Consider the following 24,573-nt stretch of genomic DNA (forward strand, 5'->3'; position numbering starts at 1 on the left):
CCGCACCCAACTCCGTCCCCTTTGGGGCAGCAGATTTTTATTACATTACATATCGAATGTTTATTTATTATTACAAAATAAAACCTAACTAATATTCATATACAAAGTTATAGGGAAGGGCAGATGGGAAGGTACAGCATTGTGTGTTGTGCGGTTCTATGATGTCATTAGTGCGCGTAGCCGGACAGGTGACTAGGCCCAGGCAGGGCCGGTGCAAGGCACCGGAGCGCCCCAGGCAAGTCGGGGTGGGGGCGCCCCGGGGTCTGCCGCCCGGGTACCTGTCCTGCGGCGCTGTGCGTATATAAAGCTGGCAGCAGCGGGGGGTCCCTGCAGTCAATAAGAAATAACGAGCGCTATCCGCCGGGCTATGCAGAAGCGCTTCTGTTTTGGAAACACTGGCCGCACGGCGCACGCTGATTGGCTGAATCTCAGCCAATCAGCGTGCGGCCAGTGTTTCCAAAACAGAAGCGCTTCCGCATAGCCCGGCGGATAGCGCTCGTTATTTCTTATTGACTGCAGGGACCCCTCGCTGCCGCCGCCGCCAGCTTTATATACGCACAGCGCCGCAGGACAGGTACCCGGGCGGCAAGGGGGGTGAAATACCGCCCTCCAGTGGCCGGCGCCCTAGGCAAATGCCTAGATTTGCCTAGTGGTGGCGCCGTCCCTGGGCCGGCCCTTACTGGAGGGGTCGAAGTAAGTTCCCGACAGGTAGGTGGCTGGTCAACACCTTTAGAACAGGGTTGCCTATGCCTAACGAAAATCGGGTCACCCTCCCGGCCCCCCGGAGAGGTGGGAAACCCTCCCGGATACTTTTGATTGTCGATCCTTCCCATTGTCAACCTAATGGTTGTGTCTACCTTCCAACCCTGTCAACCTTAGCCATGTCGACCTATTTCAGGTGTCGCCCCAAGCCCTGTTGAACAATGCATGTTGACCTAAATAGGGTTGACCTAGTGACTGTATCCCCCTCCACATATTTACATCCGGCACACTGGAAGTCGGCATTCAGATGCCGGCATCCTCATTGATGTCAAAATTCCGATGTTGGTCTTCTGGCGGTAATTGGTTTGCTGGCGTCAGTATTTTGACTGCCGGCATGTCGTCTGCAGGGATGCTGAACGCACCTCTTTGTGTCTATCACCTATTCCAGATGCAGAACTCTGGGAGACAATGGAGTCATCTGCGGCCGGGCTCCTGCTCCCAAGAGGGCACCTCTCCTCCCCTGTGAGTTTGAATCAGTTAATTGAAAGCCGTTGATATCGCTTCTGTGACTGACTCCTCCTCCTAGCAGGAGCATAGACAATATCCATTGTAGGGGGACCAATATTTATCTTACCTCCCGGCAACATGGACAAACTTATACCACTGACCTGTTCAGTGTGCACACAGTAGATCTAAGAGACAAAAAAGCAATGGAGGCCAAGCCTGGTGCCTGATTCTGAGATTGGCGCAGAACCCACTGCTGCTGAGTCTTTGGCGGCAGCAGCCATGTTTATAAATGTTTATGCAGCAGCAAGGGTCTGTAAAATTGCCCATTAAAGGGAGCTTATCGAAGATCCTTTAGGATCGATCAAACAACAGGGGGAAGGACCTCAGGCCAAAAAGGAACTTCCACATGTAGGACCACCCACACAGGTATCCAGCGGGAAATGTGTCACCAGTATGAACAGACACGTTTCATCTACAGGACTTCCTCATGGACTAGATAAAGTGGAGAGAGATAGAGTACAACCCAGCAAGCTCCTAAGTGTCATTTTTCAAACACAGCCTGTAACATCTCAGTTAGGAGCTGATTGGCGGGTGCCATGCTTAGTATATAGACTTATATCAGCAATCTGTGCTACAGTAGCCAAAGGGGTCACAGGGTGCGGTGAACCCCTTATAAATCTCACACCTAGGTACAGGCCGCACTCCACGCACCTGGGTAGTGATGCCATTGATAACAGCTCCTCTGTGACATTGGACCAGTCAGGTGAGCCGTCTCTTCCCACGAGCGGCGATGACACTAGGCAATGTCCATGACCCTGTAGCCGGTTCTCCGGTTGTCCTTCCTTAGTTTAGTAGGTACCTACCACTACATACCAAAAGCAACCCACAAGACCTCTCGCTCAGATTCTTACATACACCATGCGTAGGCAACCTGTGGCTATCCTGCTGTTGTGAAACTACAAGTCCCAGCATGCCTTGCCACAGTTATGCTATTAGGGAGTGCTAAAACTGAGGTACAGCATGCCGGGCCACAGGTTGGCTACGCCTGCCATACACTTCTATTATATAGCTGTTTTTCACACAACTGCGACTTATCAGACCGATAAATCGTGTAAAAAGTGCATTATCGTTTGTGATTTACCTCCAGATTCGATTGCCTTAGCTGTCACAAGGATTTGCCGGATCCTGTGGCAGTCGAGGCCATCGCATAGGATACATCATATGCAAATAGAGGGCATACGATGTATCATATGCGGTCCAGTCATCCAGCGGGCAGTAGCCGATGTATCGCATTCGAGGCTGCATGCGATACCTCAGATTAGTCTATGGACGCCTTTTTTTCTGTCTGTTTGTCTTTCTTCCAACACATCAACTCCAGGAACTGAGTGTTTATTGCTGCCTCATATACAGTGGCAGATTTAAGTGTCAGGCCGCCAGCAGCACAACATTTTTGCCCCCTTCCCCAACCTAATTTAAAAGAGAGGGAGGGAGAGAGAGAGAGGGAGGAGAAAAGAGAGAAAGAGAGGGAGAGAAAGAAAAGGAGGAAGAGAGAAAGAGAGAAACATAGGGGGGTTATTCTTGTTTACTCGCAAAGACACAATAACTCTCTAATGGACAAAACCATATGCACCGCAGGTGGGGCAGATGTAACATGTTCAGAAACACTTAGATTTGGGTGTTATATTGTTTCTGTGCAGGGTAAATACTGTCTGCTTTAATTTTACACTGCAATATAGATATCAGTTTGAAGTACAAACCCCACCCAAATCTATCTCTCTCTCTCTGCACGTTACATCTGCCCCACCTGCAGTGCATATGGTTTTGTCCATTAAGAGAATGAATTTGCCTTTGCGAGTGAACCAGAATAGAAAGAAAATTGAGAGAGAGAGAGAAAAGAGGGGAAAGAGAAAGAGAAAGAAAAGGAGAGAGAGAGAAAAAAGAAAGATAGCGAGAGAGAGAAATGGGAGAGAGAGAGCAAAGAGGGGAGGTAGGGAGGGAGAGAAAACAGCGGGGAGAGAGAAAATGAGAGGCGAGAAAACGGGACGGAGAGAGAGAGAGAGAGGGAGCCCAGGTATTTTTATACATTGGATAGAGTATTAATATCTTACTCTATAGATGGTCTATAGTATAGGCTGTATGACACACTTATATAATATAAATAATTGGTCAGGAAAAAAGGTTAGACATACCATAATAAATAAGTACACAAACATAATAAAACCAGTAATACATTTTCTAAGCACATATTCTCCCACCTTATGGTAAGGCTCCTGTCTCTTCTTCATGGCAGCTGCTCTCTGGCCCAGTACATTGATTGAGGACTTGGTAGAAGAAGCTGCTACCACTGGGCATATGCCCAGCTCCGCTCTGTTTCTTACACCACATAATGTATTATATACACCATTGCTATTGTTGTCATCATTTTAGCCACTTGCCAAGAGGAGGGGGGTTTCCAGACAACCAGCAACTCCCCCCCCCCCCTTTGTTTGCCTATACATCTATACCCCACTTTTTTTTACATGTGTCCTCAGTATCTACTGTTCCTGCTTCCCTGCACCCCAGCCTCTCCTTCCTTCACCACTGCTGCTATCTTTAAACCCATTCGCTCTTGTTATCTCATTATATTTGTTAGGTCACTAGTCACAATGGTATTTTGGAGCACCTATACATGGCTTGGGGGAAGCTGCAGCATACATAGCATGTAATAAAAAGAGTTAGCTATATCATTATAAACTTGGAATTAAAAGAATATTTGGAATATTTAGAATTGAAACCTAAAGCTATAACTAGCCCTCTGTGACAGAAAGAGAATCGGTGCCCCCCCCATATGAAAAATAGTGACAGTGGCCCTTATTCTGATCTGTGCGGAAATTCCCGCATTCTTACGGAGCGGTCCGCACGCCACGGCGTTTTGCCGCATGCGGCCATCGTCCGTCGAAACGCCCACGTGTCCTCCGCATTCGGACGGACTCACTCTTTAAGAACAGGGCGTGTTTACGGACGACATACAAAGCATGCGTGTGCGGGAGAAACACTCCGATTCGGCACGGTATTACAGAGTATTACAGAGTATGCTCGGGAATACCGCATCCGAACGGGAGCCAAGCGGTGCTACCGCACGTAAGCGGAGTATTTACGCCAAACAACCCACTATGAAGTATCTTCTGCAATACATCACATGACCCACTTATTCAATTACCTATCCTCATAAAAAACTGCTTATTTGGACTTGGAATCAATTAGATTCCAATATATCCTTACAAGCATGCCTAACACATGCATTGCACACATTAACCCTTACAGCAATTGAAGCAGCAATGGTTTCAATTAAAGCACTGACAAGCGGCCTATTAGTGAGTAATGAGTAAAGGAGTAGATTCTATTGGGTTCAGGTGTTAATGGTTGTAGTCATTAGGCGTACGTTCGCCTACCGCATGAACGAGTGGTGTCCGCAAAGCAATAGTACACTTGTGGACACCGCACATTTCTGCCCTTTTTGATCGCGTGCATTCGGAGTGGTTTCCGAATGTACGCCCCCCAACATAAGTGTACTCCCCCGTGTCCGCCCATGTTTCCGCCCCGTTTTGCCCACTTTGAAACTACGCCCATGTGTCATTCCGCATGACGCCCATAATACGCCCCTATTTCCCGAATGATAGCGGTGAACAGTTCTGGACGGGATTTGGCCGAACTGGTACCGAGTCAATGCGTGGCACATGCGCGTAGCGTTCTCCACGCATGTGCAGACGCCGTAAAGACGCGATCCGAAAGTACGCGGTAAAGTCCGCGTCAATCAGAATAAGGGCCAGTGTGTGGTGAAGGCATTTGCCGAAAATATACAGGTGTGGCTTCATGTGAAAGGGTCGTGGGCACAGAATAGTACCAATTCACAATACACTGCATGTAGCATCCGTTATTCACATTATAACGTACATGGTACAGCTTATACACTTTCCACCTCACAGCAATACCCCTTATACATGTTCCGCGACCGCCACATCGTACTACCCCTTATACACATAATGCCAGATAGTGATGCCCTTTATCACCACTCAATAGTACCCTTTATGCATGTTACTTCATTCAGTAGTACCCCCGGCACTGCTCAACGCTGTTAATTTCACAGCATCGCGTGTTGACCAGAATAAGGTCCATGATTTCTAAGCATAATTGTATGTTGAATGCAAGGAAGGTGTAACCATACCTCCCAACTGTCCCGCTCTTCATGGGAATGTCTCGATGTTTTGGGACATTCCCTCCCACCAAGGGCCGGCATTGTCCCATGGGGGGGGCAGTTGGGAGTTGGGGGGGGGCATGGCCGTGCGGGGATAGGCCACGGGCCCGTGCCGCTAGGCCACGCCCCCAAAATTTTGGGCGCACGCCTGTCCCTCTTCACGAAAAGATGGGGTGTGTGTGTTGCACATTTAACAGCAGCTGACATGGGGTAGTCACTCCCCTAAATAATGTATTACAAAGAGAAAAGTGTGCCAGCGCTGGCTGAAATCATGCAAGACGGTTCAAAATAATATAGGTTTATTCATTATTTATTTATTAGCAGTTTCTTATATAGCGCACACAGATTCCGCAGCGCTTTACAGAGAATATTTGACCATTCACATCAGTCCCTGCCCCAGTGGAGCTTACAATCTATATTCCCTACCACATGTACACGCACACAGACATTCTAGGGTTCATTTTTGTTGGGAGCCAAATTAGCCTAGCAGTATATTTTTGGATTGTGGGAGGAAACCGGAGTACCCGGAGGAAACCCACGCAAGTACGGGGAGAATATACAAACTCCGCACAGTTAGGGCCATGGTGGGGATAGAACCCATGACCTCAGTGCTGTGAGGCAGTAATGCTAACCATTACACCATCCGTACTGCCCATTAACATCATTTAAAATATTAAAAGTATAATAAAACAATATTCTATAAACCGATCAAATGACTGTATATTATGACTAGAGCTGCTGAATGAAATTGAAGCTTGAATAAAGTCAAACTTTTCCAGCTGTTTGCCAGAGGAAATGTATATTACCATTCCATGCCGGTATAATGATTTTAGGGTCTTGGGGCAATTAGGGGTAGTGCTGTTGTCCCAATGTCCCACAGATCCCCGGAGGCTCTATAATTGCAAGAGCTCAGGATTCCTGACGGCGCTCCACTGGATCCTCTGGTTAAATTAGGGGAAATTGCTGAATGACGCCAGAATGCAGTGACCAGATCTTGTGGTGTGGTGCGATTTCAGGATTAATAAACGAGCAGATTGGATGGTGAAAACTTCCAGTTGGATAGGTAGCTCAACACGTTTCCCCGAATTCTGTACACCAGCTTCCTAAGGTGCAAATTTGCTCCTGTCCCTCTTCACCATAGTTGCCTACCCTCCTGCATTCTGCAGGAGATTCCCTGAAATAACAGCAATCTCCCTCTCTCCCTCATTAGTCTAGCAATCTCCCTCATGTCACCTAGCCCACATTACACTGTTACATCATAGTTACCTCCCCTCCTGCATTCTGCAGGAGACTCCCTGACATGGCAGCAATCTCCCTCTCTCCCTCATTAGTCTAGCAATCTCCCTCATGTCACCTAGCCCACATTACACTGTTACATTTTTGGGGGAAAAAGGAATGAGAGACAGATACATTTACATTGAATCATCAGCACAATTTCCCAGCACTTTACCAAGTATAGTAGCTCTTACTAACTGCTTTGGGGCTCATCTACATTTGTATATAAGTCATTTTAAAGGATTCCTCTCAGATGTAGCAGTACACACCCATGCTTCTAGGTGCCACGTTCACAAACTCTTCTCAGGTACTTATGTAGTATCTGGGCGTCCGATTTTGTGATTGTATGCCTTACCTTAAGGCATACAATCAGATGCGATGCGATTCGATGCAATTTTCCATAGGATTCAATGTTAAGAAGGTCCTGTTCATTTCCCCACTATCCAAGTGGGCATAGAGTTGATTTTATCTAGCGTGGCGAGCGCAGCGAGCCACCGAGCCCGAAGCGTGGCGAGCGTAGCGAGCCCCGCGAGGGGACGCATATTTCTTAAAAAGTATTCTGTGTCCCCTCGCGGGGCTCGCTACGCTCGCCACGCTTCGGGCTCGGTGGCTCGCTACGCTCGCCACAGGTTTATATCCAACTCCATGCCCACTTGGATAGTGGGGAAAGGAAAAGGACTCCTTTTTCCCATTGAATTCTATGTTAAAATGGACTCAGACCATTTTAACATTGAATCCTATGGAAAAATCTTGACTATCGCATCGCATACGATTTGGTCGCATGCGATGCGATGCGATCCGATCCGATTTCTAAATCGGACGCCCAGATACTACATAAGTACCTCTTCTCACAATATCTCCATATATGGAACTAGCCACGTCCTGTGGGTCGAGCATGAAACGCCCCCTCAATGGGGCGCTGTGAAAAATTCTACTACCAACTATAATCTCCCTGAAACTAGTTTTCGAAAGTAGGCAAGTATGCTCTTCACACCTGTCCAAAGTTGGGAGGTAGGGTGTTACCACACCCACAACATACTGCGTTACAAAAGGCTTGATTCAGCCCTGCTCACTTTGCTGTGAAACATGTGCAGGTAAAGGCCTCCCCACTCTGTCCCTGCTTAAGTGAAATCCCACCCATGTGGTTCACAGTCGTGCACACAGCAGGGAATTCCATTCGCAATCACTCAAGTCTAGACTTACTCAGCGCTAGTGCTTACCCAACGTACTGTGCTCAGGTGCGGTCATCCGATAATTGGCAGCCCTGTCTGCAGATCTGAATCGGGCCCAAAATCACTGGTCCACATTGCTCCGGTGCAGTGGACGGTTGATCCCCGTGATCCTTATCATTGATACATTATTAGTGACAAAACTCTGCGTGACCGAATCTGACTCAGCAGTTTGAGGGCTTCTGGTGGGCGGAGACAAATTGGGGTGCTGGATCCCTCTTCACACCCCTGGATGCCTTCCTATATGGAAGGAGTGAGGTCTGGGAATCAGAGCCATCAAGATGGCGCAGGTTCTGGCGGTCAAGCTTCAAAAATTGGGCAGAGATAAAATACCGACCACTCATTCAAACACAGCCTGTTACATGGCAGCTTGGAGCTGATTGGTTGGTTCTTGGTGGAGATCTACTAAGGCTTGGACAGAGATAACGTACCAGACAAGCAGCTTCTAACTGCAGTTTTTCAAGGTTGAGTTGCAGATGTATTAAACCTTGTGAAGTGAAAAAGCAGCCATTGATAACCAGCCAATCAGCTCCTAAATGTCAAGGTACAGACTGGGTTTGAAAAATGACAGTTGGGCCATGAGTGTTTGCAATGTTATCAATGGACACTTAATCAGCTCACCAGGCTTAATAAATCTGCCCCTGTGTTTCAAAAATGACAATTAGGAGCTGATTGGTTCATAGCTTATCTCTCTTCTCTTTATCACTCCCCAAGGCTTGGTAGTAGTAGTAGTTTGTTTATTTATAAGGCGCAACAAAGTGTCCGCAGCGCCATACATAGCAAACAAGAAACAAATTACAAGGTAACGTACAGGGTGTGGTGATAAAATACAGCATAAATAGGGGTATAGCTGGTAGAACTAAAATCAGCATCAGTTCTGAAGTAGGTGTCGAAATTGTCGAGGAGACTGAAGATGAAGTAGAGGAAGGGAAGAACAGGGCAGGAGCACAGGTGAGGTAAAGAGGTAGGGTGAGTACGTGATGAAGGAGGGCCCTACTCATAAGAGTTAACAGACTAAAAGGAGGTGGGTGGACGAATGAAAAACAACAGGATAAGTAGGAACGGATGGGAACAGATGGAGGGGTAGGATAGGCAGGATAGGAGGAGTGAAAGAGGTTAGGAGGAGGAGGAGGGATAGGCTAGTCGGAAGAAGTGGGTTTTGAGGGAGCGCTTGAAGGAGGTAAGGGAATCAGATAGCCTGATGGGTGGCGGGAGGTTGTTATAGTGCAGGGGGGCAGCGCGAGAGAAGTCTTGGACACAGGAGTGGGAGGAGGTGATTAGGTGAGAGGTCAGTCGGCGGTGGAGCGAAGAGGACGGGAGGGAGTGTGGATAGAGATCAGTGAAGAGAGGTAAGGAGTGGTGGAGGAGGAGAGAGCCTTGTAGGTGGTGGTGAGGAGTTTAAAGAGAACCCAGAAAGGAATGGGGAGCCAGTGAAGAGATAGACAGAGGGGGGAGGCGGAGGTAGAGCGGCGGGAGAGGAAGATGAGCCTAGCAGCAGGGTTAAGAATGGATTGGAGAGGTGCAAGGCGGGTGAGAGGTAGCCCAGAGAGAAGGATGTTGCAGTAGTCAAGGCGGGAGATGACAAGAGAGTGAATGAGAATTTTGGTCGCGTCAGTGGAGAGTTGGTACATCTGCCCCTTTGGGGGTATTCAATGTGCAAAAATGCATTTTCAGCTGACCAATGGTTATTGTCACGGTATCCAATTACAGGATGTTTTTATTGGCCGCAAGGTTGACACAAGCGAAGGTCGACAGTCAAAAGATTGACACAAGGTTTTCACTTTTTTCTGTCCAAAATGTCGTTACAATCGACATGCACACTTGTCATATGCATATTGTCTGCGCAGCGGTCCCAGCTCCCCTCCAGGCTTCTGCTGAAATGAAAATGGACCATCATAAAATGTCCACCCCCATACAGCAGACAGTTCTGTCTGCTGCATGGGGGCGGACATTTTGTAATGGTCCGTTTTCATACCAGCAGAAGCCAAGAGGGGAGCCGGGACCGCTGCGCAGACAAAATCTGCGGGTTCCTGACTCCCTGGCACCGAAGCACAGTGAGCGGAGGGTAAGGCACCGGGGACACGGCATGGGTGGCGGGGGTGTGTTAACTTTATTGGGGCGGACGCTGCCTAAATTTTTTGTTGGGGGGGGGGGGGTGCAATTTAGATAGTTACGCCACTGCCTTTATGTACATGGTCTTCAATACAGTATTATAACACTAGTCATTTACGCTATGGGCCTGATTCAGACTTGTTCACCCCCCACCCCGCCGAGAACCCTCGCATGCGGCTGAAGGGGAGAGAAATGAATTATTTTTTTCTCTCTGACTTATTTCTGCCGCAGATTGCCGAAAATCCCGGCCTGCCCCCCTCCCCTCCTGGAGCAAATGGCTCTGCAAGTGTGTAACTCGCCGAAGCAATTCACTCCCGGGGCTTGTGCATGCGCTGTGCTCTGAATCGGCCGCTATTTGCACTATATATAGAAACTAGGTGATTCATCGCGCCCTACGGGCGCTCTTCACACCGTCGTAAGGGGCTGCGCCCCCTTAATTTGTGAACGTTTGTATATGAGAAATATGGTTAGAATTGTATGAAAGATGCCTGTATTGCAACTTAGGTGTCCGCGAATCGCGGGAGGGGGGGTCGCGGAGGGTGCCGCGAATTGCAGGAGGGGGGGTCGCGGGGGGTGCCACGAATTGCAGGAGGGGGGGTTGTGGGGGGGTGGATGCTGCGAATCGCGGGAGGGGAGGGATTGCAGAGAATCGCGGGAGGGGGGTCGCGGGGTGGGTTGCCGCAAATCGCGGGAGGGGGGTTACGGGGGCGGGGGTTGCGGCGAATCATGGTAGGGGGGGTCGCGGGGGGTGTGCCATGAATCACGGGAGGGGGGGTCACGGGGTGGGGTGCCGAGAATCGCGGGGGTGTGTGTGTGTGCCGTGAATCGCGGGAGTGGGGGTTGCGGGGGGGGTGGGGGGGGTGTGACGCGAATCGCCACAAGAAAAAATCAACACAGAAAGGTCAACACATGTAAATGTTGACATAAGTGTGGCACTTCATTGGTGTCCATGTCGACACATGAGAATGAATATGAAAACATTCAAAAAATGAAAAAAAAAACTTCAAAAACTCATGTCAACCTTTTTCATTGTCGACCATAGCCATGTCAGTGTTTTCCATGTGCAATTTAATTCTGGAGCTGCCGCGAATCGCGGGGGGGTGCCGCGAATTGCGGGAGGGGGGGTCGCGGGGGTGGGTGCCGCGAATCGCGGGAGGGCGGGGTTCACAGGGGTTCCGGTGGGGGGTTGCCGCGAATTGCGGGAGGTGGGGGGTCATGGGGGGTGCCGCGAATCGCAGGAGGGGGGGTTGCGGGGGGTGTGACGCAAATCGCCACAAGAAAAAATCAACACAGAAAGGTCAACACATGTAAATGTTGACATAAGTGTGCCACTTCATTGGTGTCCATGTTGACACATGACAATGTATATGAAAACATTCAAAAAATGAAATAAATCTTCAAAAACTCATGTCAACCTTTTTCTTTGTCGACCATAGCCGTGCCAGTGTTTTGCATGTGCCATTTAATCCTGGGGCTGCCGCGAATCGCGGGGGGTGCCGCGATTTGCGGGAGGGGGGGGGGTTGCGGGGGGTGGGTGCCGCGAATCGCGGGAGAGCGGGGTTCATGGGGGTTCCGGTGGGGGGTTGCCGCGAATTGCGGGGGGGGGGGGGGTCGCGGGGGGGTGCCGCGAATCGCCGGAGGGGGGGTTGCGGGGGGTGTGACGCGAATCGCCACAAGAAAAAAATCAACACAGAAAGGTCAACACATGTAAATGTTGACAAAAGTGTGCCACTTCATTGGTGTCCATGTCGACACATGACAATGAATATGAAAAAATTTAAAAAATTAAAAATAAATCTTCAAAAACTCATGTCAACCTTTTTCATTGTCGACCATAGCCATGGCAGTGTTTTGCATGTGCCATTTAATCCTGGGGCTGCTGCGAATTGCGGGGGGGGGGAGGGGGGTGTGCCGCGAATCGCGGGAGGGGGGTCGCAGGGGGGGTGCCGCCAATCGTGCAAGGGGGGGTCGCGGGAGGGTTCTTTTTGCCGCGAATCGCGGGAGGGAGGTCGCGGGGGGGGGGGGGTGTTTTTTCCGCGAAACGGGGGGGGGGGTGTGTCACGGGGGAGGGTTTGCCGCGATTCGCGGGAGGGGGGGGTCGCGGGGTGGTGGTTATGCCGTGAATTGCGGGAGGGGTTGTGGGGGGGTTCTTTTTGCAGCGAATCGCGGGAGGGGGGGTCGCGGGGGTGTTTTTGCTGCGAATCGCGGTAGGGGGGGTCGCGGGGGAGCGGGTGTTTTTGCCGCGAATCGCGGGGGGGGGGGGGGAGGTTTTGCCGCAAATCGCGGGAGGGGGGCGCTCACCTGGTGGCTGTGGAGTAGCAGTGCTGGGCAACATGGGAAGGCAGTGGGTGTCTGGCACTGTCTGTGGGCTCACTGGGCTGGTTCTCTGTCACATACCTCCCAACATGACCCTCTCCAGGAGGGACACAATGCTCTGTTTCTAGACTTCCCCTTAATGTATGATTGCCATCACCTGTTTTAAACAGGTTAATTTCTCAGAAAGGTGTTCAGCACAGATGAAGGCAATCACACATTAAGAGGAAAGTCCAGGAACAGAGCGTTATAGACACAGACACCCACTTTGAGTGACAGATGTAGCCAAATATATAGGAGATACCAGTAGCTATGGCTCAGCATAGAGCTGGTGATCCGTTATGGTGTCACACTTACCTGCCTTGACCACAGAGGAATTTCCTGGGTCTTCACCAGCGGGCACGCCACGTGGGACGGCCATGGAAGGCCCCCTGTGTGCTGCCTACAAGCCTGATAGGATCTGAAGACTCTTCCAACCATGAGGACAAAGAACCCTTGTGCCGCCCCCTATTACTCCTCTGTCCAGTGCAGGGATTGGGTGGCATCAGGATGTAAGGTGTCCTGGCAGTAGGGGAAGGGACCTGGAAGCCCCGCTGGGGTGGCACCATCACATATCCCTGTAACTTCCTGCAGGCTGTCATGTGGCCCGACCTGGGGGAGGTCTCTCCTGGCACCTCTTAACACACATTTCATCACACCTCATACTATTATTATCCCTATACAGAATACACTTGTTGTCTCTTCTTCCTTCAGCTCCTGATCCAATTGAAGTAAGAATAATAAAAAAAAACCACACACATGAATGACTGTTCCTATGCTGAAGACATGAGGTTTGACGAGACACAAAACCTGACAGGAGCCATGATGCGACTGACAAGACATGAGGCCCTCCAACATGACCCATTCCATTAGGTACAAAATGCTCTGTTCCTGGACTTCCCTGAGGTGGGGCTGCACCACTGTCCAATATTCAAAAAGGGGAGCCACACCTAATGCCACTCCAAACATCACTGTCCTGTACTCACTGGCAGTTGATGTGACACCCCCCCCCACACCCTCTTTGAATTTTGGACTGTGCTGGAGTCCAACCTCTGTAACTGCCACTGGCAGGGAAGTCCAGGAACAGAGCATTTTTTACCTAATGGAATGGGTCATGTTGGAGGGTATGAGGCCTGACAGGAGAGGATCCATGATGCGGATGACAAGACATGAGGCCTGACAAAACTGACAGGACAGTAGGCCTGATGCGACTGGCGAGAAACAAGGCCAGATAGAACTGACAGGACCGGAGGCCTGATGGGACTGAAAAGACATGCGGTCTGACAGTACAGGACTACAACAGATTCTGACCAGCCTTTCTGCGGCGGCTTCAATCTCTGCTACAATTATCTTCCTATTGAGGGAATATGTCTAAAGACTGTGCTGCATGGTCTACTTCTACATTTGGCGGGGATGCGATTTGCACTATGGAGGTGATTCTGGTTGGTTTGCAAAAGCCAACTTCTTCTTTAATGGACAAAACCATGCTGCGCTACAGGTGTGGCAGATGTAACATGTGCAGAGGGAGTTTCATTTGGGGGAGTTATTTTGTTTCTGTGCAGAGTAAATACTGGCTGCTTTATTTTTACACTGCAATTTAGATTCCAGTTTGATCACACCCCATCCTAATGTGACTCTCTCTGCACCTGTTGCATCTGCCCCACCTGTAGTGCAGCATTGTTTTGTCCCATTAAAGAAGGAGTTTGAGGTGAGCGCAGCGAGGGGACGCGGTGCACCGATACGCTGTCCATGTCGACTGTATCGACTCATTTAGCTATAATGATGGAACCCTAGAAGCGTTGGTCATTGGGGGAGGGCTGGCACTAACATTGGCATATTATTGCTGGCATAATTCTGCGCAGACAAACGCAAGTGAGGACGCAGCTGCATCCGCCTTTGATTCAACGCTACAATGAATCTTGTGTCACTATCTTGGTTTAGCCTCCTCTTGGAATGCAGCTATAATTCATGTTTATGTATAATGTGCAGCAGCTATTCCGTGACAATCCCGTCAGTGGGTTGGGATCGTTTAGCATTGGGTCGACATGCAGCAAGGTCGACATGGGTCAAGGTCGACATGGGTCAAGGTCGACATGGGTCAAGGTCGACATAGTGGACATGGACACAGTTTGAAGTGCAACGCATCCCCTCGCTTCGGGCACGGTGCCTCGATACGCTCGGAACACCATTTTATTCTTCCACCACGCCCTAGTGGATGCTAGGGCAGGAAATACCACCTGTCGGCACATGTCGGCTCAAAAAACAGTGAAAACCCCATGTCAACCTTTTGTCTGTCGACCTAGCCCATGTTCACCTAACGCTAGTATCGACCTAATGTAACGTCGACCTAGACCCATGTCGACCTTGACCCATATCGACCTTAACCCATGTCGACTTTGCTGCATGTCAACCTAGTGGTGTCGACCCAATGCTTGTTGACCTTGTTACTGTAGACCTAATGACCGTATCCCCCGTCAGCCTACCTCGGCCTACAGTCCGGGCCTGGCGCGGCTGGGGTCTGCCAGTATACTCGTCTATATTTTCTATGCGTCAGTCTCTTTTGACCGTTCGCCCTCATCTCTATACACAGGTAGGGCAGGTTATATAAGGATTTATGTAATTCCTGTGTGTTCTCAGTAACGCGATCCTGACAGTAGTGAGGGGATTAGGATAAGACAGAAGAAAGGGATAAATTCCTAATCCCAAATTATTTGTCACTCTGAAGACGCCCAACACGTTCAGTTACACACAGAGGATTACCCAGAGAGACGGAGGTAATGCTGGATAAACATGGACATAGTACATAGCTGGGGGCTGGCGAGGTCTGATAGTAACATGCGCTGCTTATGTCATTGTGTAAGTAATAATACGATCAAGCATCTGCCAAACGTAAAACTGACAAATGTTCCGCGGATTCTAAGCGGTCCGTCTAGCGCAAATCTAGGTGTGAGCCCACTTTGCGCTCTCATGAGATGCGTCCGCGCACAGAATGGAAGCACTCATGATTGGGATGCTGGCAGATGAGATTTCGGCACTGACATCGCCAACGATGTCATGATTCCAGGGCCCGTCTTCTGGCCATGAGTCGGGAATCTGGCGTCGGGAGTTCTGATTGACGACATCCCGGCGGCCATGATGTCAACAACATCCCGCACGTACAAATCCTTAACAGAAAGAATGTTCCTGGGACATTGTAGAACAATCCATGAGAACAAAACTTACCATCGCATCTATGGCATTGGTTCTCAAACTCGGTCCTCAGGACCCCACCACAAATCACCCGGCAGGTGCACTCCTTACTCATTGACACATATTTGAAAGTGTGCACTTGTGATTCTGTGAGGAGACCTGCAAAACATGCACCGTGTGGGGTCCTGTGGACCGTGTTTGAGAACCTATGCTCTATGGGATGCGGTCATCAAGTCGACAGTGTCTAGGTTGACAGTCAAAAAGGTCGACCACTATTGGTGGACAGTAAAAAGGTCGACACGTGAAAAGGTCAACACACATTAGGTCGATATGGTCAACATGGTCGAAATGCCGACATGGGAAATGTCGACCTGAGTTTTTCATGATATTTTTCAGAAAATGACTTGTTTATACTTACCATAGAGGCATAGAGGGACAATATAATAGTGTGCCGGGCACAGCGAGTCACCGTACCCAAACATCAACCTTTTTCATGCTGATATAGCAGCTAGTTATTCTTAGTACCCTTTGCAAGTGGGGATCGGCTAGGTTCATGTCACAAGTGCACATTGCCAGAGACATGCTCAGCGCCGCTGTCAGCTTATAATTACCGCTCGGAGTCAGTGTCGTCAAATCCGCCGACTGTCGCTCAGATTCCTCAGCAGGAGGTTTTTGATGCTGCTGTGCTGAGAATCCTTTGTTGTTTCTGCTTGATAATAAATTAGTCTTAATGATCTGATTCCATTCTGGCTGGAAGGGACCGTGTAGAAATGAAAATACAGCCAGGTAGTGGTGCCGTCTCGCCTGCACCATCCCCTTGGTCGGCGACCATTGGCGGCATCAGATGTGGGTCAGTTTAAAATTCAAGTAGGGAAACCACTTAAACCACCAGTAAGTTCCAGCAGGTGATGTACGGCAGTGTGTGGTGTGGCAGTTGGTGCAGCTCCCCTATTTGAATTTTGTACTGCCCTAGAGCCCCACCTATGGATCCGCCACTGTATATGACTATAGCATAGTTATAGACAAATCTACAGTGGTGACTCTTAAATCAGGCCCCAGGTGTGTAATTATAATTAGAATATTCCCTTCTGTATCCTGCTGCCTAATTTTTTGGGGCTCAGTCGGGCCGTACGTGGGCTGGCATCGAGTAATAGAGAACAGGCCCAAAGGTAACACTGCAATTCTCAATGCACCAACAATGGAAGCTGAGACCTCCAAAAGTTTATTTACAGAAGATACAATTGGCCGTATCCTGCTTAAATGTAATCTTCCATATAAATCATACAGTGCTGGTAGTGATCCACTAAACATGAGCCGCAGAGTGGACATCCTTATACATGCGTAGTGGACTTTTGTAAGCCGGCAGTGAATTTAAGATGAACTTGCTGAATTATTAAATAACATGATAGAACCACACGGATAATGTCTATAATCCGACTACATCAGCAACTCACATGTCAGATAACGGCTCACTGAGGCTCATCTGCTTAGGGACCAGAGTCATAATACCATACTTGCCTACTTCCTACATATGGCCATGTGGAGGGTGAATGAAGGGGCGTGGCTTCAAGTGGGTGGAGCGTGTCACACAGCGAATGCAATTACTTCATCATAGCCCCTCCCCCCCAAAAAAAACGTTGGCAAGTATGGTACAAGGTAGATCCTTTCAGCCTGACCTCTGTAGGTCATTGCCCACTCCCGCAGGAGCTTGGCGTGCGTTCCCAGAAGTTTTCAAAATAATACAGGTTGAGTATCCCTTATCCGAAACGCTCGGGACAATGAGCATGTTTGATATGGGAATTTTTTCGGATTTTGGAATCATTTTTTTTTTCACACTTACCTAGACCCCTGGTGGTGCCCCGATGATCCCCTGGGGGTCACAGTGGCCTTCAGGATCCTCTTCAGCAGCATCTCTGGTCCCAGGGGGGCATTGCGCAAGTGCACCCCTGGGACCGGAGATGCTGCTGAAGAGGATCCCGGAGGCCGCCTTATGAATAAAGGGTCTGGGGCGCTGGGTGGGGTGAACAGAAATAAAACCACGGTTTTCAGAATATTTTGGTTTTTGGAATACGGGAGACCCGACCTGTACATAGTTACCTACTCATTTCCAGGGACAGTCCCTGATTCTGCAGATTTTTCCTTGGAAATTATAATCCCTGAAGGGGTCATTAATTTTTTGCTTCAATGGAGACAGAGAGTTTGGGCAAATACCCGGCCTGTATCCAACCTGTATCCAAATACCCAACCTGTACCCAAATATCAAACCTGTATCCAACCTGTATCCAAATACCCAACCTGTACCCAAATATCCAACCTATATCCAACCTGTATCCAAATACCCAACCTGTTCCCAAATACCCCACCTGTACCCAAATATCCAAACTGTATCCAACCTGTATCCAAATACCCAACCTGTACCCAAATATCCAACCTGTATCCAACCGGTATCCAAACACCCAACCTGTACCCAAATATCCAACCTGTATCCAAATACCCAACCTGTATCCAACATGTATCCAATACCCAACCTGTATCCAACCTGTATCTAGCCTGTATCCAAATACCCAATATGCATCCAACATCTATCCAAATACCCAATCTTTATCCAGCCTGTATCTGACCTATATCCAAATACCCAAACTGTATCCAACCTGTATCTAAATACCCAACCTGTATCCAATACCCAACCCAACCTGTATCCAACTACCCAAACTGTATCCAAATGCTCAACCTGTATCCAACCTGTATCCAATACCCAACCCAACCTGTATCCAACCTGTATCCAACCTGTATCCAATACCCAACCCAACCTGTATCCAACCTGTATCCAATACCCAACCCAATCTGTATCCAAATACCCAACCTGCATCCAACCTCTATCCAAATACCCAACCTGTATCCAAATATCCATCCTCTATTCACATACCCAAATCTCTCACTTTCTGATTCTCACACCCTACTACATTTGGCCCTTGGAGATAGATAAGGTGCATAGGCGGGTATTTGGTGGGGTGGAGTCTGAGGCGCTGGCTCGGTATACTGCAATTTTCGCAGCTTAGCTTAGTAGCCTCGGATGGAGATAAAGTCCCAGCCAAACAGCTCCTAACAGTCAAGTTACCGACTACATTTAAAAAATACCAGTTAGGAGCTGGTTGGATGGTGCCTCATCCAAGGCTCAGTAAATAGTGTCAGCACAAGAGCCACGTTCCATCTCGTCTCTCCTCGGCAGATGCTCGGTGTAGATGTGGTTGTCTCGTACATGAATGTATAACGAGAGCAGTTATAGCATCCTGGCACGATACCAGCCTGTGTCCTGGCATACCGGAGGTTAATGTTGTTATTGCTGCTGGCATAAAGCGGAGATTATATTTCTGTGTGGGCCTGGCTGAGACATAATGGGGATTACTCTGAACATTAAAGAGAGACAGATCAGGCACAGCGGAGGAAGATTTAGGTGGCAGAAGAGGACAGGCAGAAGGCAGCCACCAGGAATGACACATAGGATGAGATAGAAAGTGCCGCCAGCCAAGAAGGCTGCCCACTAAGAGCCACGACATGGCCACGGAACTAAATGGAAAGTTTGAGTTGGTATCTCAGGAAAACCTGGAGGACTATCTCAAAGCACTGAGTAAGGGAGAAGGAGGCTTCTGAGGTGCCCTGATCTTATACAGGGGGCCGACAATAACCGACATGGGGGACTGACAATGTCATGGTGTAATGTGATGGGGGTAATGACAGGGTGCAGAGTGTAATGTGATGGGGGTAATGACAGGGTGCAGAGTGTAATGTGATGGGGTAATGACAGGGTGCAGAGTGTAATGTGATGGGGGTAATGACAGGGTGCAGAGTGTAATGTGATGGGGGTAATGACAGGGTGCAGAGTGTAATGTGATGGGGGTAATGACAGGGTGCAGAGTGTAATGTGATGGGGGTAATGACAGGGTGCAGAGTGTAATGTGATGGGGGGAATGACAGGGTGCAGAGTGTAATGTGATGGGGGTAATGACAGGGTGCAGAGTGTAATGTGATGGGGGGTAATGACAGGGTGCAGAGTGTAATGTGATGGGGGTAATGACAGGGTGCACAGTGTAATGTGATGGGGGTAATGACAGGGTGCAGAGTGTAATGTGATGGGGGTAATGACAGGGTGCAGAGTGTAATGTGATGGGGGGGGGGGGGGGAATGACAGGGTGCAGAGTGTAATGTGATGGTGTAATGACAGGGTGCACAGTGTAATGTGATGGGGGTAATGACAGGGTGCAGAGTGTAATGTGATGGGGGTAATGACAGGGTGCAGAGTGTAATGTGATGGGGGTAATGACAGGGTGCAGAGTGTAATGTGATGGGGGGTAATGACAGGGTGCAGAGTGTAATGTGATGGGGGTAATGACAGGGTGCAGAGTGTAATGTGATGGGGGTAATGACAGGGTGCAGAGTGTAATGTGATGGGGGTAATGACAGGGTGCAGAGTGTAATGTGATGGGGGTAATGACAGGGTGCAGAGTGTAATGTGATGGGGTAATGACAGGGTGCAGAGTGTAATGTGATGGGGGTAATGACAGGGTGCACAGTGTAATGTGATGGGGGTAATGACAGGGTGCAGAGTGTAATGTGATGGGGGTAATGACAGGGCGCAGAGTGTAATGTGATGGGGGGGGGGGAATGACAGGGTGCAGAGTGTAATGTGATGGGGGTAATGACAGGGTGCAGAGTGTAATGTGATGGGGGTAATGACAGGGTGCAGAGTGTAATGTGATGGGGGTAATGACAGGGCGCAGAGTGTAATGTGATGGGGGGTAATGACAGGGTGCAGAGTGTAATGTGATGGGGTAATGACAGGGTGCAGAGTGTAATGTGATGGGGGGGGAATGACAGGGTGCAGAGTGTAATGTGATGGGGTAATGACAGGGTGCAGAGTGTAATGCGATGGGGGTAATGACAGGGTGCAGAGTGTAATGCGATGGGGGTAATGACAGGGTGCAGAGTGTAATGTGATGGGGTAATGACAGGGTGCAGAGTGTAATGTGATGGGGGGTAATGACAGGGTGCAGAGTGTAATGTGATTGGGGTAATGACAGGGTGCAGAGTGTAATGTGATGGGGGTAATGACAGGGTGCAGAGTGTAATGGGATGGGGGAAGTGACAGGGTGCAGAGTGTAATGTTATGGGGGTAATGACAGGGTGCAGAGTGTAATGTGATGGGGGTAATGACAGGGTGCAGAGTGTAATGGGATGGGGGAAGTGACAGGGTGCAGAGTGTAATGTTATGGGGGTAATGACAGGGTGCAGAGTGTAATGTGATGGGGGTAATGACAGGGTGCACAGTGTAATGTGATGGGGGTAATGACAGGGTGCAGAGTGTAATGTGATGGGGGTAATGACAGGGCGCAGAGTGTAATGTGATGGGGGGGGGGAATGACAGGGTGCAGAGTGTAATGTGATGGGGGTAATGACAGGGTGCAGAGTGTAATGTGATGGGGGTAATGACAGGGTGCAGAGTGTAATGTGATGGGGGTAATGACAGGGCGCAGAGTGTAATGTGATGGGGGGTAATGACAGGGTGCAGAGTGTAATGTGATGGGGTAATGACAGGGTGCAGAGTGTAATGTGATGGGGGGGGAATGACAGGGTGCAGAGTGTAATGTGATGGGGTAATGACAGGGTGCAGAGTGTAATGCGATGGGGGTAATGACAGGGTGCAGAGTGTAATGCGATGGGGGTAATGACAGGGTGCAGAGTGTAATGTGATGGGGTAATGACAGGGTGCAGAGTGTAATGTGATGGGGGGTAATGACAGGGTGCAGAGTGTAATGTGATTGGGGTAATGACAGGGTGCAGAGTGTAATGGGATGGGGGTAGTGACAGGGTGCAGAGTGTAATGTTATGGGGGTAATGACAGGGTGCAGAGTGTAATGTGATGGGGGTAATGACAGGGTGCACAGTGTAATATGATGGGGGTAATGACAGGGTGCAGAGTGTAATGTGATGGGGGTAATGACAGGGTGCAGAGTGTAATGTGATGGGGTAATGACAGGGTGCAGAGTGTAATGTGATGGGGTAATGACAGGGTGCAGAGTGTAATGTGATGGGGGGGGGAATGACAGGGTGCAGAGTGTAATGTGATGGGGGTAATGACAGAGTGCAGAGTGTAATGTGATGGGGGTAATGACAGGGTGCAGAGTGTAATGTGATGGGGGGTAATGACAGGGTGCAGAGTGTAATGTGATGGGGGTAATGACAGGGTGCAGAGTGTAATGTGATGGGGGTAATGACAGGTGCACATTGTAATGTGATGGGGGCAATGACAGGGTGCACAGTGTAATGGGATGGGGGTAATGACAGGGTGCAGAGTGTAATGTGATGGGGTAATGACAGGGTGCAGAGTGTAATGTGATGGGGGTAATGACAGGGTGCAGAGTGTAATGTGATGGGGGTAATGACAGGGTGCAGAGTGTAATGTGATGGGGGGTAATGACAGGGTGCACAGTGTAATGTGATGGGGGTAATGACAGGGTGCAGAGTGTAATGTGATGGGGGTAATGACAGAGTGCAGAGTGTAATGTGATGGGGGTAATGACAGGGTGCAGAGTGTAATGTGATGGGGGTAATGACGGTGCAGAGTGTAATGTGATGGGGCAATGACAGGGTGCACAGTGTAATGTGATGGGGGTAATGACAGGGTGCAGAGTGTAATGTGATGGGGGTAATTACAGGGTGCAGAGTGTAATGTGATGGGGTAATGACAGGGTGCACAGTGTAATGTGATGGGGGTAATGACAGGGTGCAGAGTGTAATGTGATGGGGTAATAACAGGGTGCACAGTGTAATGTGATGGGGGTAATGACAGGGTGCAGAGTGTAATGTGACGGGGGTAATGACAGGGTGCACAGTGTAATGTGATGGGGGTAATGACAGGGTGCAGAGTGTAATGTGATGGGGTAATGACAGGGTGCAGAGTGTAATGTGATGGGGGGTAATGACAGGGTGCAGAGTGTAATGTGATGGGGGTAATGACAGGGTGCAGAGTGTAATGTGATGGGGGTAATGACAGGTGCACATTGTAATGTGATGGGGGCAATGACAGGGTGCACAGTGTAATGGGATGGGGGTAATGACAGGGTGCAGAGTGTAATGTGATGGGGTAATGACAGGGTGCAGAGTGTAATGTGATGGGGGGGGGGAATGACAGGGTGCAGAGTGTAATGTGATGGGGGTAATGACAGAGTGCAGAGTGTAATGTGATGGGGGTAATGACAGGGTGCAGAGTGTAATGTGATGGGGGTAATTACAGGGTGCAGAGTGTAATGTGATGGGGGTAATGACAGGTGCAGAGTGTAATGTGATGGGGTAATGACAGGGTGCACAGTGTAATGTGATGGGGGGTAATGACAGGGTGCACAGTGTAATGTGATGGGGGTAATGACAGGGTGCAGAGTGTAATGTGATGGGGGTAATGACAGAGTGCAGAGTGTAATGTGATGGGGGTAATGACAGGGTGCAGAGTGTAATGTGATGGGGGTAATGACGGTGCAGAGTGTAATGTGATGGGGCAATGACAGGGTGCACAGTGTAATGTGATGGGGGTAATGACAGGGTGCAGAGTGTAATGTGATGGGGGTAATTACAGGGTGCAGAGTGTAATGTGATGGGGGTAATGACAGGGTGCAGAGTGTAATGTGATGGGGGTAATGACAGGTGCACAGTGTAATGTGATGGGGGCAATGACAGGGTGCACAGTGTAATGGATGGGGGTAATGACAGGGTGCAGAGTGTAATGTGATGGGGTAATGACAGGGTGCAGTGTGTAATGTGATGGGGGGGGGGGAAATGACAGGGTGCAGAGTGTAATGTGATGGGGGTAATGACAGAGTGCAGAGTGTAATGTGATGGGGGTAATGACAGGGTGCAGAGTGTAATGTGATGGCGGTAATGACAGGGTGCAGAGTGTAATGTGATGGGGTAATGACAGGTGCACAGTGTAATGTGATGGGGGCAATGACAGGGTGCACAGTGTAATGGGATGGGGGTAATGACAGGGTGCAGAGTGTAATGTGATGGGGGTAATGACGGTGCAGAGTGTAATGTGATGGGGGGTAATGACAGGGTGCAGAGTGTAATGTGATGGGGGTAATGACAGGGTGCAGAGTGTAATGTGATGGGGGTAATGACAGGGTGCACAGTGTAATGTGATGGGGGGTAATGACAGGGTGCAGAGGGTAATGTGACTGGGGGTAATGACAGGGCGCAGAGTGTAATGTGATGGGGGGTACTGACAGGGTGCAGAGTGTAATGTGATGGGGTAATGACAGGGTGCAGAGTGTAATGTGATGGGGGGGGGGGAATGACAGGGTGCAGAGTGTAATGCGATGGGGTAATGACAGGGTGCAGAGTGTAATGCGATGGGGGTAATGACAGGGTGCAGAGTGTAATGCGATGGGGGTAATGACAGGGTGCAGAGGGTAATGTGATGGGGTAATGACAGGGTGGCAGAGTGTAATGTGATGGGGGTAATGACAGGGTGCAGAGTGTAATGGGATGGGGGTAGTGACAGGGTGCAGAGTGTAATGTTATGGGGGTAATGACAGGGTGCAGAGTGTAATGTGATGGGGGTAATGACAGGGTGCACAGTGTAATATGATGGGGGTAATGACAGGGTGCAGAGTGTAATGTGATGGGGGTAATGACAGGGTGCAGAGTGTAATGTGATGGGGGGGGGGGAATGACAGGGTGCAGAGTGTAATGTGATGGTGGTAATGACAGGGTGCAGAGTGTAATGTGATGGGGGGGGAATGACAGGGTGCAGAGTGTAATGTGATGGGGGTAATGACAGAGTGCAGAGTGTAATGTGATGGGGGTAATGACAGGGTGCAGAGTGTAATGTGATGGGGGTAATGACAGGGTGCAGAGTGTAATGTGATGGGGGTAATGACAGGTGCACATTGTAATGTGATGGGGGCAATGACAGGGTGCACA

At 49.4% G+C, this 24,573-nt stretch overlaps 1 protein-coding gene across 1 annotated transcript in view; it reads left to right on the forward strand.

Annotated features, from left to right (window-relative positions):
• The first annotated feature begins 19,061 nt into the window (after positions 1-19,061).
• The window catches only part of RBP5 (retinol binding protein 5), a 28,299-nt gene continuing 22,787 nt past the window's right edge, over positions 19,062-24,573 (forward strand). Inside the window, exon 1 of the mRNA XM_083149721.1 lies at positions 19,062-19,228. Coding sequence (XP_083005847.1) covers positions 19,156-19,228 — 73 coding nt within the window. The 5' untranslated portion in view covers positions 19,062-19,155. The remainder of the gene's footprint in view (positions 19,229-24,573) is intronic.

Source organism: Crinia signifera, chromosome 6, assembly GCF_055691185.1.
Source record: "Crinia signifera chromosome 6, ASM5569118v1, whole genome shotgun sequence".
NCBI lineage: Eukaryota > Metazoa > Chordata > Amphibia > Anura > Myobatrachidae > Crinia > Crinia signifera.